The sequence below is a fragment of the Lemur catta genome, chromosome 14 (assembly GCF_020740605.2).
Source record: "Lemur catta isolate mLemCat1 chromosome 14, mLemCat1.pri, whole genome shotgun sequence".
Lineage (NCBI taxonomy): Eukaryota > Metazoa > Chordata > Mammalia > Primates > Lemuridae > Lemur > Lemur catta.
In genome coordinates this window covers 38,923,215-38,937,334 of record NC_059141.1, presented here as the reverse complement: position 1 = coordinate 38,937,334, position 14,120 = coordinate 38,923,215, and the positions used below count along the sequence as shown (strand labels likewise).

At 42.5% G+C, this 14,120-nt stretch overlaps 1 protein-coding gene across 1 annotated transcript in view; it reads right to left on the bottom strand.

Annotated features, from left to right (window-relative positions):
- UBE2D1 (ubiquitin conjugating enzyme E2 D1) overlaps positions 1 to 1,244 on the bottom strand; it is a 31,997-nt gene extending 30,753 nt beyond the window's left edge. Inside the window, exon 1 of the mRNA XM_045568784.1 lies at positions 991 to 1,244. Within this exon, the coding sequence (XP_045424740.1) occupies positions 991 to 1,014 (24 nt within the window). The 5' untranslated portion in view covers positions 1,015 to 1,244. The remainder of the gene's footprint in view (positions 1 to 990) is intronic.
- Between the last annotated feature and the right edge of the window lie 12,876 nt (positions 1,245 to 14,120).

Below are 14,120 nucleotides of genomic sequence, written 5' to 3'. Positions count from 1 at the left end.
TATAGCTGTAAAACCTAAAACTTGGGTCAGTAAACAAACCAACAAGTAATAAAAGTGAACAGGAAGAAATCTCAATTTTGTACGATGTTCACATCTGAAATGGTTGCAATAAATAATATGAAGAGAAGACAGTTCCTTACAGAGTTGGGATGGATATTTGTTGAATGAATACATACATTTCTTCCTCATTCTATACTCATGTGTCAAAGCATCAAAACAATTTAATTTGTGGCAGTTTCTGTTGTGTCTCAAACTTTACATGTAAGTTTATCATGAGGGGGAAAAAACCTATTTGGCTTGACTCACTATGAATCACAGCCAGGAGGTCATCTTGTTGTGTATCAGCAACTATGTTTTCACTACAGCTATGTGACCTGAAGTGGCAGCAGCAGAGGTACCAAAATAGAAGGGGCAGGAGGCTTCTCCTGGCTTCTCGGCCGCAAATGGGCTCTTCCAGCCCATTCGGGCAACTCAGCAAGAGCCAACCGCAGAGGAGAGAAACAACGGAGCAGACAGCTCCAATGAGAAAGGTTGCAGGCCCACCACACCTTCCTTGCCCTCCCGGGGAGCCCCGGGAAGCGAGAACATAAAAGAGGGCAGGTTTAAGAAACAGCGTGTCAAAGACATTAGCATGACAGGAGTCAAAACTAGCCCGGCGTAAGGCAAAAGCCAGCCGTGGCCGTGAGGCACAGATTTCGGGAAGGTCTGGGCGCCAAGCAGGCTCTCCACCCGGGGCTCCGGGAGCAGCTCCGGCGCGAGCGCAGCGGGCCCCTCGCCTTCGAGCACCTCCGGCTACCCGGCACCTGCCCCGCTCCCACCTCACCTGTCCCGTGCCCGCCGGCCTGGCCGGCGCCTCCGGCCCTGCCCCCGCCCCGGCCCACCCTCCTACCCCGTGCGCTCCTGGCACGTCTCTAGGGACCACCAGCAGGGTCAGCGTGGGCAGGGGGCCCGCGCCCGCCCCGCCGCCCCAGGCCCGGCCCCGGCACTCACTTTCTGAATCCGCTTCAGCGCCATGGGTCAGGGAGGGCGGCGGGGACACCGGCCAGCGGGAGGCTGCGGCGGGGGTCGGGGCGGGGGTCGTCGCGGGCTCGGCTCGCTGGCTGCTCGGCTGGCTCAGCCCGCCGGGGCCCCGGCTCGCCGCTGGCTGGCTCGCTCCAGGCGCCGGTGCCGTGCCGTGTGCGCCCTGGCGCGAGTGTGCGCGAGTGTGCGGGCGGGGACGCCGGCGAGACTCTTTTGTTTCCGCTTTTGCTTCTGGGAAGGAGCCTGCGCCCTCCCCGCCGCGCCCCGCCCCGCCGGGCACACTGGGAAGTGTAGTTCCAGCCCGCCCTCGGCCGCAGGGCCCGGGCGCCGCCGGCTTGCTCCCGTTGACCTCCGCGAGCCGGCGGGGCGTTACAGGCCTGGAGATCTGAGGCTGGTCTCTGCAGTTTGCGATAGAGCAACTCACTGAACCCGGGGCTGGGCATCTGTCAAATGGGGGCAACTAATGACCTCCTAACGCACTTGAAGGAATTTCTAAATCTTCAGAGTTAATCATTACTTATCCAATAGGTGCTACAGCTGATCTTGTTATTTTTACCTTTACAGATTTCGCTGTCTCTTCTTCAACGTATGAATTGCCTCGATTTCTCATCCTGCCCACATGCACAGACTCATACCTATTATGACTCCTTACTTACCTCCTTAGTTCTTATTTCAGAGAAAAAAGGTGCTTCCTCCGTCCAATGTGCAAATCTTGCCTTGTCTACGCGCACATAGGTCCCTCCTCATAAATTACTGCCTTTGAATTCTGAATTCTGAGCTTCACTCCCAACATTAGCTCCTTCTCTTCCGTAGACAGTCCCTGCTCAATAGCTTACTCGCGCCCCACACTCTCTTAATTCCTATGCACTTGTGTACCAATTAAAACCTCGCTTCTGCTTTCAGCACCAGCAGATTCAGTTTTCACCAGTCACGCTTGAGCTTCTAATTACCAAATTCAACTCATGCCTTATCTTGCGCGATGTTTCTGAACCATCTGATTGCTAGCCACCCTTTTGCTTTTCAAAACACTCACCGCCTCTGGCTTCCACAACATCATGATGGTGGGGTCTCCTCTGACTTTCTCTTTTCTGTCACTAGCCCCTCCTCTCAAGCGTTGGAGTGCCCCACAGTTCCAAGCCTTGTCCTCTCACCATCAGTATCTTTCTAGGAGATAGCACTCCCGCCCTCCTCTGAACTGGGCGTGAGCAGCCTGGGGTGGTCTGAGGAACCTGGGCTTTGGAGACTGACCACTATCATTCTGACTCCTACAGCTGGGTGAATTTGGCCAAGCCACTTAAACTCTCCAATTCCCAGTTTCCTCATCTGTCAGTAGAGATGATGGTCCCTAGATGTACTATGGTAAGAATTAACTGGTATTAGTATATATAATGTACCAGCATAGTACCTAATATAATATGTTGGAAGTACTCTATAAATATTATTCCCTTACAGGTTTTACCTATATGGTGATGACTGTAAAATCTCTCTTTCCAGCCCAAATTCTGATTTTAGTTTCAGTCTTGTATTTTCAAAAGCCTACTGGACATGTCTGCCTTCCCTCCCCATGACCAGGAGGCAGAGTCTGTTATTACAAGGTGAGGGTGGGAAAAAGCTTATGAGGAAGCCAAAAAAAATAGCTACCATGGCATTCCAAAGACTTACAAAGAGGAAGGAACAAAAATCCACTCATGTAACTTAAAAGAAAAATGGAGTACAAGGTAGTGGAAGAATAATAAAAATAATTAATGAGACCTAAAACTTAACTTGGAAGCCCACCCCCCAACTAAGACAGGTCTGGGCCTAGCAACTTTCTTTTCTTTTCGCGGAGTCCTGCTTCTCTCTGCACATTGACTTACCCTCCTTTCTCCAGTTCCTCCTTAGCTTCTCTTGTACCTGGCTTGGGCTTGCCACTGCCATAACTCCATTTTGTGATGCTCTTCCAGTAACTGCTCCTGGTGCTAACTAGCCAAGCCTTTTGGTACTCCCTAATTCATCTCCCCCAAAAGGAAGAATCTCACTGATGTAACTCATCTTTTTGCACCAGGCTATAAATTGTCAGCTAGTGAACAAACTATGGATTGACTGTTCTTGGGTCGCCATAGGTGACTACCCATCATCCAATCAGCTATGGAAAGTTTGGAAGTACTGTTGGGCAAAGGTGCTTCTGGAAAACACCAGCAAGTTCTTGATATCCTGCAGAAAGGTATCTAGAAAAGCTCCAAATATATTTTGAAAAATAAACATCACACTTCTAAATGACCCATAGTGGTGAGGGTAGGGGAGTCAAAGAGAAGTACAAGTGAAAATAGAAGATATTTAAAACCAAATGAAAATGAATAACCAGCATAACAAAATTCATGGAATGTAGTACATAGAAATTAATACCTTTGAAGTTTTCTATTAGAAGAGAAAGATTTAAACCATTGCAGCTTTCCACCTTAATAATTTAGAAAAAGAAGAGTAAATTAAGCCCTGCTTAAAAAATACAGAAAAAAGAAATTTTAGGAATGACTGATGGGCACATGAAAAGATGCTCAACGTTATTAGTCATCAGGGAAATGTAAATTAAAATCATAATGTGATACCTTAAAACCCAGCAGAATGACTAAAATTAAATGATGAACAACATCAAACATTGACAAGAATGTAGAACAAACAACAATCATACATTGCCGTTGGGGCTTTAAAATTATGTAATCACTTTAGGAAACTCTGGTAGTTTCTTTTGATCTTACACATACACTATCCTATGACCCCACAATTCCAATCCTAAGGTTTTTATCCTAGAGAAATGTCAACATATGTCCACAAAAAGAGATGTACAGGAATATTCATAGCAGCTTTATTTATAATAAACCCAAACTGGAAACAACTCAAATGTTCATTAACCAGAGAAAGGAGAAAAAAATTATAGTATATTCATACCATGGAGTGCAACTCAGTAATTAAAAATAATGTACTACTAATACATGCAATAAAATAGAACCAAAAATATTGTGTTAAGCTAAAGAAGTCAAACATAAAAGAATATATATTGTCTTTTTCCACTTACATGACATTCAAGAACAGGCAAGATGATTCTACAGTGATAGAAATCAGAGCTGTGGTTCCCTGTTGGAAAGGAGAGTGTGTGGAAGGGGCAATGAAGGAATTTTCTGTGGTGATAGAAGTGTTTTATATCTTGATTGTGGCATTGTTATACAGGTATATTGATTTGTCAAAATTCATCAAATTGTGCACCTAGATGTGTGCATTTCATTGTATGCTAATTTTATCTTACTAAAAACAGTAAGATATTTTCATATGTTGTTAGAATTCATGTTCTAATGAGATAACCAACTATGAACAAATAAGTGGTATCCCTAAAGTATGAACATCTTGCTTCTTAAATAAAAGGATAATGTAGATATTGATAAATCCACTTCAGTGGATAGGTAAAGGAGTATCTCAGAGCATATATCATTTGGATTGGGTCTTGAAGGATGTGTAGGAGTTTGTCAGGTGAATCGTGGGAGGTTATTCTATGCAGAATGAATACATGTGCAAAGACACATGACATTAACTGCAGTGTGTGAGCTATAGATGGAAAGGAGGAATTTGGGGAGAAATTGTGACAGGTGTTTTGCACTAAGCGGAAGCACTGAGCTTCTGTGTCACAAACCAATAGCGATTTTTAAGCAATAGAGTGATATGATCAGTGTGTCTTTTAGTAGCATGTAGGATATCCTGGAACAGGGAGAATTCCATTTCCTTTTAAAAGTAATATCATTTAGAACCCAAAATCTGGGCATTTGGTGTGCTTATTGTTATTGGGTATGCTGTTCCCAGGATTTCTCAGTGGTCAAATCTAGGTAACGTACACATGAGTGTATATGCATATACAGATATTTATATTTATGATTATTCTTATAACTATCTAGATATATTGAAAACCAGAAATTCATAGTAATATGTCCAATTCAATTCTAACACTCTGAGATTCATTCTAGTTTTTTCCTTTCCTTATTTTAAATTATCTTTTCTGGCGATAAGAACATGTCTCCCATTATACTTGAAATGTTTACGTATTGGCCAGGCACGGTGGCACACACCTGTAATCCTAACACTTTGGGAGGCTAAGGTGGGAGGACTGCTTGAGGCCAGGAGTTCGAGACCAGCCTGAACAAAATAGTGAGACCCTGTCTCTACAAGAAATCTTTTAAAAATTAGCCAGGCATAGTGGTGCCCACCTGTAGTCTCAGCTACACAAGAGGCCGAGGTAGAAGGATCGCTTGAGCCCAGGAGTTTGAGGTTGCTGTGAGCTAGGCTGACGCCACGGCACTCTCTCTAGCCTGGGCAACAAAGCAAGACTCTGTCTCAAAAAAAAAAAAAAATCAGACTACGTGGGAGGCTCTGGCAAGGGTTTTTCAATAAAAGTTCTTTAAATCAGCAATTCTCAAGTGTTATCATGTTATCAATTTTTTGCATGCAAAAACTTATTTATTTATTTTTATTTCAAAATATTAAAAGGGTACAAATGTTTTTGTTACATGGATTCATTGTATAATATAATGCTGAAGTCAGGGCTTTTAGTGTGTCCATCACCAAGGTAGTGTTCATTATATCCCATAGGTAAGTTTTCAATCCCTCAGCCTCCTCCTCCTCCCCCTTCTTAGTTTCTAATATCCTTTACATCTCTTTGTGCCCATGTGTACCCAACGTTTAACTCCCACTTATTAGTGAGAACATGTGGCATTTGTTTTTTCATTACTGAGATGCTTCACTTAGGATAATGGTCTCCAGTTCCATCCAAGTTGCTGTGAAAGACACCATTTTATTCTTTTCTATGGCTGCATGGTACTCTATGGTGTGTGTGTATATATGTATATACACTCTTTCTATATACACACATCATATTTTCTTTATCCACTCATTAATTGATGGGCACTTAGGTTGATTCCCTATCTTTGCAATTATGAATTGTGCTGCAGTAAACATTCGAGTGCAGATGTCTCTTTGATAAAATGACTCTTTTTTTTATGTTATTTTTTTTTTCTTTTGATAAAATGACTTCTTTTCCTTTGGGCAGACATCCAGTAGTGGTATTGCTGGATCGAATGATAAGTCTACATTTATCTTTTTGAGGAATCTCCATACTGTTTTCATAGAGGTTGTACTAATTTGTAGTCCCACCAACAGTGTATAAGCATTCCTTTTCTCTGTATCCATGCCAATACCTATTGTTTTTGACTTTTTAATAATGGCTGTTCTGACAGGGGTAAGATGATATCTCATTGCGGTTTTAATTTGCATTTCCCTGAGGATTAGTGATATTGAACAGTTCTTCATATGTTTCTTGGCCATTTATTTATCTTCTTTTGAAAAAATTCTGTTCATGTCTTTTGCCCACTTTTTAAGGGGCTGTTTGTTGCTTTCTTGCTGATTTGTTTGAGTTCTTTGTAGATTCTGGATATTAGTCCTTTGTCAGATGTATAGTTTGCAAATATTTTCTCACATTCTACATGTTGTCTATTTATTCTTTTGATTATTTCCTTTGCTGTGTAGAAACTTTTTAATTTAATTGTCTCAATTATTTATTTTTGTTGTTTTATTTTTTTCTTTTGTGAGACAGAGTTTTGCACTGTCACCCTGGCTAGAGTGAAGTGGTTTCATTGTAGCTCACTGTAACCTGAAACTCCTGGGCTCAAGGGATCCTCCTGCCTCAGCCTCCCAAGTAGCTGGGACTACCGGCAGGTGTCAACATGCCCAGCTAATTTTTTTTAAATTTGTTGTAGAGAAGGGGTCTTGCTATATTGCCCAGGCTGTTCTCAAACTCCTGACCTCAAGGGACCCTCCCAGAGTGCTAGTATTACAGGCATGAGCCACTATGCTTGTAATTTTTGCCTTTGAGGTCTCAGTCATAAATTCTTTGCCTAGGCCTATATCTAGAAAAGTTTTTCCTGTTTTCTTCTAGAATTTTTATGGTTTCATGCCTTACATTTAAGTCTTTAATCTATCTTGAATTAATTTTGGTATATGGTGAGAGCTAGGGGTCTTGTTTCATTCTTCTACAGGTGGTTATCCAATTTTCCCAGCACCATTTATTTAAGAGGGCATCCTTTCCCCGTGCTCTCAAATTTTAAATGTGTATCAGAGTTTCTGATTCGGTAGGTCTGGGGTGGGGTCCAAGAAGCTGCATTTCTAACAAGTTCCCAGGTGATATTAATGCTGCTGGTTCCACTGTTCTGCATCTTTCATATTCAAAGTGTGGTCCATGTACAAGTAGCATCAGCATCACCTGAGAACTTGTTAGAAATAAAGAATCTTGGGCCCCACTCCAGACATGCTGCATCAGAGTTTCGGTTTAATAAGATCCCTAGGTGATTCAAATGAACATTGGAATTTAAGAAACACTATGCTAGAAGCCACTGATATACAAGGAGCTTCCAAAAATGCAAATTTCCTTTAAAGAATCTAATTTAACAAGTCTTGAATAAGGGTCTGGAATCTATACTTTTGAACAAATTTACCTAGAAGTTCTGACGCAGGTGTCTGAGGACAACACTTTTGAAAATCTCCACCTTGGGCAAATCTTTAAATCTGTCTAAGCTCCAATTTCCTCATCTATATCTAATGCAATAAATGTCACATTTGTTGAAAATGAATAGAGCTGAAACTTGGTGCCCTTCTAACTCAAAGATCTATGATTTGTACCAAAAAAAAATTCTCGTTTTTAATCAATAGAAATAAACCTAAAAAAATAAGCTTACAGATTATTTTTGTCTTTCTCAGGGCAGATTTACCTCCCAAGAAAAGAGAAATCACACTTTTTAAAAATCTACTTTGTTAGAAAGCAACCTTTTCTTGGAAGAAAAAGAAAAAAGAAAAGAAAAATCTACTTTGGCATCTTACAATAATAGTTTTCATTTTGGGATTGCTTTAAACTTTCCAAAACATTTCACATGCATTTTTGCAACATGCAAATACATGTGCAACACATAGTAGTTCAAAGTGTTTATTTAATCTCTCACTCTTTCTCCCAGGGGATGGTTTGTGGTCAACTGCATAATTAATTCAAAAATATTACTTAATGTCTACCATATGCCAGGCACTGAAGACACATGGTGAAGAAAACAGACAAGAACCCTACTCTCAAATAGTACATCAAAATCTTATGGGATGGGGAGGGAGTGCAAGTCTTGCTAAAAATGTAGATTTCTGGGCAGTAGCCCACACTCACAATAAATAATACTTTAAGATTACTTCTAGTTGGGGTATTACACTGTGCTAGATGGTAAGGAATATGCAAAAGAAAGAATAGAATTACTCCTACATTTCATAAACTTAAAATCTTCATGGGAAGAAGATATCAAAAAATATACAAAATAAGTAAGTAGTGATGCAACAGAGCATTCATTGATTCAACAACAACAAGAAAATTTCCTAGTAGCCAAACAAATGATGCAGAGGATAAGAGCTAAAGACGTTCAAAAAGAACATCATCATGGACTAGAAGGTAAGGGAGAAGGTAGAGATAGTAGAATTTAAATGGAGAGAACCATTTGGATAAGCAGAGGAATAGGTGAAAAATTTTCTAACGAAAGGAAATGCACATGGAAGTGACTATGAAATGTTTCACAAGGAGGTCAGGGTTCTTTCTGGGGACTCGTCAACCTCCCAAGTTCCCCCTGCCCCCGTTTTTTTCCCCCAGACCCTCTTGGAAACCCACAGCAGGTTTTCTATTTCTTCTTTTCACTTGTATTCCCTAAATTCACAGACACTCTTACTTTGAGGCTTTTCAGGAAGCATTTTGATACTAGTAACAGCAAGGAAATTGATGTTGTTAACACATGTAACGAACAACAGTGGCATGACAAACTTGTAAGAATTCTTCAAAGCAAATATACCACAAAACTATTAAAAGTCTAAAACTTTTAATAACTAAACTAATAACAAAACTATTAAGAATTAAAAGGGTCAGGTGTGGTGGCTCACACCTATGATCCCAGCACTTTGGGAGGCCTAGGCAGGAGGATTGCTTGAGGCCAGGAGTTCAAGACCAGCCTGGGCAACATAGCAAGACCCTGTCTCTATAAAAATAAAAAATAAAACAATTAGCCAGGTGTGGTGGTGTGCACTGGTAGTCCTGGCTACTCATGAGGCTGAGGTGGTAGGATTGTTTGAGCCCAGAAGTTTGAGGTCACAGTGAGCTATTATCATGCCACTGCACTCCAGCCTGAGGAACAGAGCAAGACCCTGTCTTTAATAAATAAATAAACATAAATAAATTTTTTAAATGGGGAATAGATTTGAATAGACATTTCTTCAAAGAAGATATACAGATGGATGATAAGCACATGAAAACATGCTCAACATCATTAGTTTTTAAAGAAATGCAAGTCAATGAGATAATACTTTGCATTCACTGGAATAGCTGTAATCAAAAAGACAGACAATAACAGTGTAAAGGATGTGGGGAAACTAGAACTCTCATACATTGTTGACGGGAATATAAAATGGTGTAGTTACTTTGGAAAACAGTTTTGCAGTTCCTCAAAATGTTAAACTTAAAGTTATTATATGACCCAGAAATTCCACTCCTAGGTATCTGCCCAAGAGAAATGAAAACAAACGTCCACATAGAAACTTGTATACAAATGTTCATAGCGGCATTATTCTTAATAATCAAAAAGTGGAAACAATTCAAATGACCATCAACTGGTGAACAGAAAAACAAAATGTGGTATATCTAGACTATGGAATATTATTCAGCACTAAGAAGGAATAAAGTACTGATATATGTTGCAACATGGATGAATCTCAAAAACATTATGCTAACTGAAAGAAGCCAGTCTCATAAGACTACATACTGTATGATCCCATTTGTGTAAAACTTCCCAAACAGGCAAATTTATAGAGTTGAAAAGTAGAGTAGTGGTTGCTAAGGGCTGGGGGCAGGGAGGTTTGGGCAGGAATGAAGAGTGACTGCTAATGGGTATGGGGTTTCTTTGGGGGATGATAAAATTTTCTAAAATTAGATTATGGTGATGGTTACCCAACAGTAAATATATTTTAAACCATTAAATTGTACACTTTTTTTTTTTTCTGAGACAGAGTTTGGCTCTGTCACCCAGGCTAGAGTGTGGTGGCGTTAGCCTAGCTCACAGCAACGTCAAACTCCTGAGCTCAAGAGATCCTCCGGCCTCGGCCTCCCAGAGTGCTAGGATTACAGGTGTGAGCCACTGTGCCCGGCTGACTTGTACATTTTAAACTTAGGATATGTAATTATATCTCAATAAAACTTTTTTAAAAGTCAGTTCTGTCCTCATGGGGATTTAAAGCCTCAGGCCTCATTACTGTCACTGTCTTGCCCCTGGATTTTTCCTGAGGACAGCCCCATCTGTAGCTTCCATCTGAAGGTTGCTGTTGCTGTGTCGCCATCCCTTCAAATAAGAAAGGGAGGAAGATCTCAAAACCCTCCAGCCCCAACATCTGCCGAGCACAAGTCCTCCGGCCTGGCTGTGCATCAGAATAGCTAAAGTCACTTTTTAGAAACCCCGTTTGGGGCTGGGGGCACAGGGACCGCGGGCCCCTGGCTCATCCGTAGGCCAGGCCAGGAGCCGCGTCCAGGGAGCACCCACCCAGCTCCGCCTGGCCCCTCCCAGCGTCGGGTCCCAGGGCCGGGCTCACCTGCCCCGCCCGCCCCAACCCTGATCTATGGGTAGCAGGTGAGGGAAGGAGCCAGGCCCCTTGTGGCCGTCCCCCACAGCAATGAGAAGCCTGGCCTTCTTGTCACCCCGCAGCAGGGCTGCCTCGAACCAGTTTTCCAACACTGGCCCAGCTTGTTGAAGAGGCCACGGGGATTTAGCTGCCTTTCAGAAACTCGGATTTAAGGGGAAATCTCTGCAGGCCCCGGAGCAGCCACTGTCAGCGCCTGAATACGGTGGGGTGGGGAACCTGCGGCCTCCGGCCACCTGCGGCCTTCTGTATCCTTAAGTGTGGCCTTTTGACTGAATCCAAATTTTACAGGGATTTGTTCTGTGAAGTTTGGATTGGGTCGAGGGACCGCAGTTGGGGATCTGGAGGGCCACATGTGGCCTTGAGGCCGCAGGTTCCCCAGCAGGTGAAGACCTTGAACCTGACACACTGATTTGGCCAGAAATTTCAAACAGAGCAGAGTGAAAGGAAGGTTTGGTGAGAAGCTTCAGGCGGTCCTGGCCGAGGAGGACAGGATGGAGCAGGACATCTGCCAGGAGTCCCGCGGCTGTAGTCCGTGAACTTGGTTGGCCCTGGCCAACTGAGGCCAGTGGAGAGTGGCCGCACTGCGGGGGATGCCACCACCAGCTCTGCCCTCCCTGGAGAAAAAGCCACCTGTTGGGGACTGATAGCAGAATGCCAATTTTGCTTCTGCTCTACTCTGTGAAGCGGGTTGTGCTTTGTTGTTGTTTTAACAACTGGTAATCAAGTTAATAAAACAGTTGACTTAAGAATCTGCAGAGGTGACTTCGGCCTCAACTCCTGGCTCAATACTAGTAGAAGTAATTTGCTTACCAATCTGCAAAGGACCCTGCAAGTCAGTGAGTCGCTTGCGGATTCTCATCTGGAAGCCATCCCCTGTCTTAGAACCTTCATCACAAGGAGCTTTTCCTGTAGTGATTCTCAAAGTCTTAGGGCAGGTATCTCAACTGGTCCTTTCACCTGGAGATTTTTTTCCTTTGTGCCTCTGATCAAGTCAGCACACACCTTCTCCAGGGATTTTATTAATACCTTGCGGCTGGTTAGGGTAATGGTGAATTGCCACCTCTGGCTCCGTGAGTGTTTTTCTCTGGTATCTTGAGAAGCTATGGCTGTGGTGTGGCTTCCTGACCAACTTGTTCTGTGCCCGAAGCAAACAGCAGAGAGGCAGGAGAAGGAGCGGGCAGACCAGAGCTCCACAGCACCTGCGACAGTTTCTTCGGCCAAAGGAAAAAAAAAAAAAAAGCTGAAGAGGTGTTTGTCTTTGCAAATATAGGAAGAGCCTCTTTTTGTTTTCTATCGGTGCCTCTCTGAGGCTGCACCGTCCAGCACCCGTCCTCCTTGTCTGGAGAGGGCCACCCCACCCGCATATTCCTAGCACTTTTGACCAGGGGGTGCTTTCTTTGGACTGGTGAGGACTCATTTGTCCTGGGGCAGTTCTGAGCTTATAGGCCACTGAGGTCTTCAGATACAACAGGGCCTTTTTCTCCTGGGATTCTGTAGTCCCATAACTGTAAACCACGATCGTCAGGAGGTGCGGCCTGGGCAGGAGAGTTGGGAATGGCTCAGAACAGGTGTTTGGCACACATGGAGTTCAAGCATTCTTCATTTTGACATTTTCCGAACAGCTGTCTGCATCGTTGGCTCACAGATCTCTACCTTACCCCACCCCCCAACTCCACCCAGCTATAGGCCATAAGATCTCAGGGGACCATTCGCCAGATGGGACCTGTAGTTGATGCATGAACTGCCTTGTCCCCGGCAAATCTCCATAGGGTTAGAACCCAGTGCTGAGTGGGTCTCTGTTTGAAAATGGCCAGAACCATGGTTTGGGAAAGGCAGGGAGCGGAGAGCCTCAACAGTGCCAGAGCCAACCGTAAACTTCTCTGGAGGGACGTGTGCTTCCTTCAAGGGTGTTTCTATTATGTGTGTCCCTCTATGGCCTGCATTTCTTTCAAGACTGGTCGTTTCCATTTCATAGCCGTCCCCCCCTTTTTTTTCATTGATAACAAAAACTAGTTTTGAGCATCAAAAACCAAGCAGAAGAGTGTTTAAACTTTTTTTGGTTTTTTGACTGATGAGGTATGAGAAGAAAAATCCCCCTGGGGTTCCAGTTATAATTTATTTTAATAAAGTTCCGAGGGGTCTTGGGAAGCTAGAACTCTTATTAAACAGGAAAGCTGCATCCTCCCTTTCCTCAGCACAGTGCCCGGCGGACAAGGCCACTCTGAGGCAGAGAGGGATTTCACCAAAGTCCCTGGAAGTCAGGACTGGGATTGTGGGAGCTGGGACACGGTGGTGGTGACGGCCGACAAGTGGATGAGGCTCTATGCCTGGCCCCTGTCACCCTCAAATGTAATTAGAGCAGTTCAGTAGGTATCTGCTTTTCTAAACTATCCCAGTGGACTTGGGTAAGTCTCCTCAGATAAAAATTAGTTTAATAGCACCTACCTTGTATAATCAATGAAACAAAGCAATGCCTAATACACTTGGCATTGTGAGGAACAACGGTACCCATTCAAAAAAATGTTAGCTGCTATTGTACTTGTATTCCACATTAGAGTTTATTAGAAGAATGGCTTCTAATACTGGAAAAACAGGTTTGGAAATCACTTATTTCTCCCATAGTCCTTGTTAAAACAAACAAACAAAAAAAAGGTTTTGATAAATTTTATGAATAATATGTCATTTCATTTGTATAAAAAATTTAGAAAAGATGACAAAACAACAGTTTTCTCCCCTAAGTTCTCCTCTAAAATGAAAAATGTTTCTATGGAAAGATGTCCCTAATTAACTCAGTTCAAAGTTTTGATGTAAAAACGATGAAGCCAATGATCGCTCCAAGACAGAAAGTTATACACAGAGAGAATTTTATTCTCTTATTGGACGTATTCTACTCTTTTGCAGAGTTCCTCGTTCTCAGATCTCTCTCTTTTTTAAACAATTTCATTTAATAATTTTCTCCTACGCCTGGAAATCTTGTGATTCTACAAACATTTTTCAGAAATTTAGTTTTTTCCTTCTTTGATATATGAATTGTCATTTTATGATATAAATACTCTAGATGGAGTCTTTCAACTCCACCTTCACACTCCATCACTCTGATCATTTTTGCTCTATATTATAACAATTGCATATTTTCATCTGATATTGCCATCTACAAGAAAAGATTATACTTTAGAGCAATAAACAAGTACCCCATTCTGTTAATTCTTTAAGTAATCCAGGATAATATCTTGCAATTTACTAAGAGAGAAGAATGTCTGTAATTTTACTCCCCAGTTCAAACGACAATAAACCTATTAATGCTGTAAAAGTTGTTAAACAATTCTACATGATACATCCCTTTAATAAACAAACTTATTTCCAAGTGCTCTGAATCATGG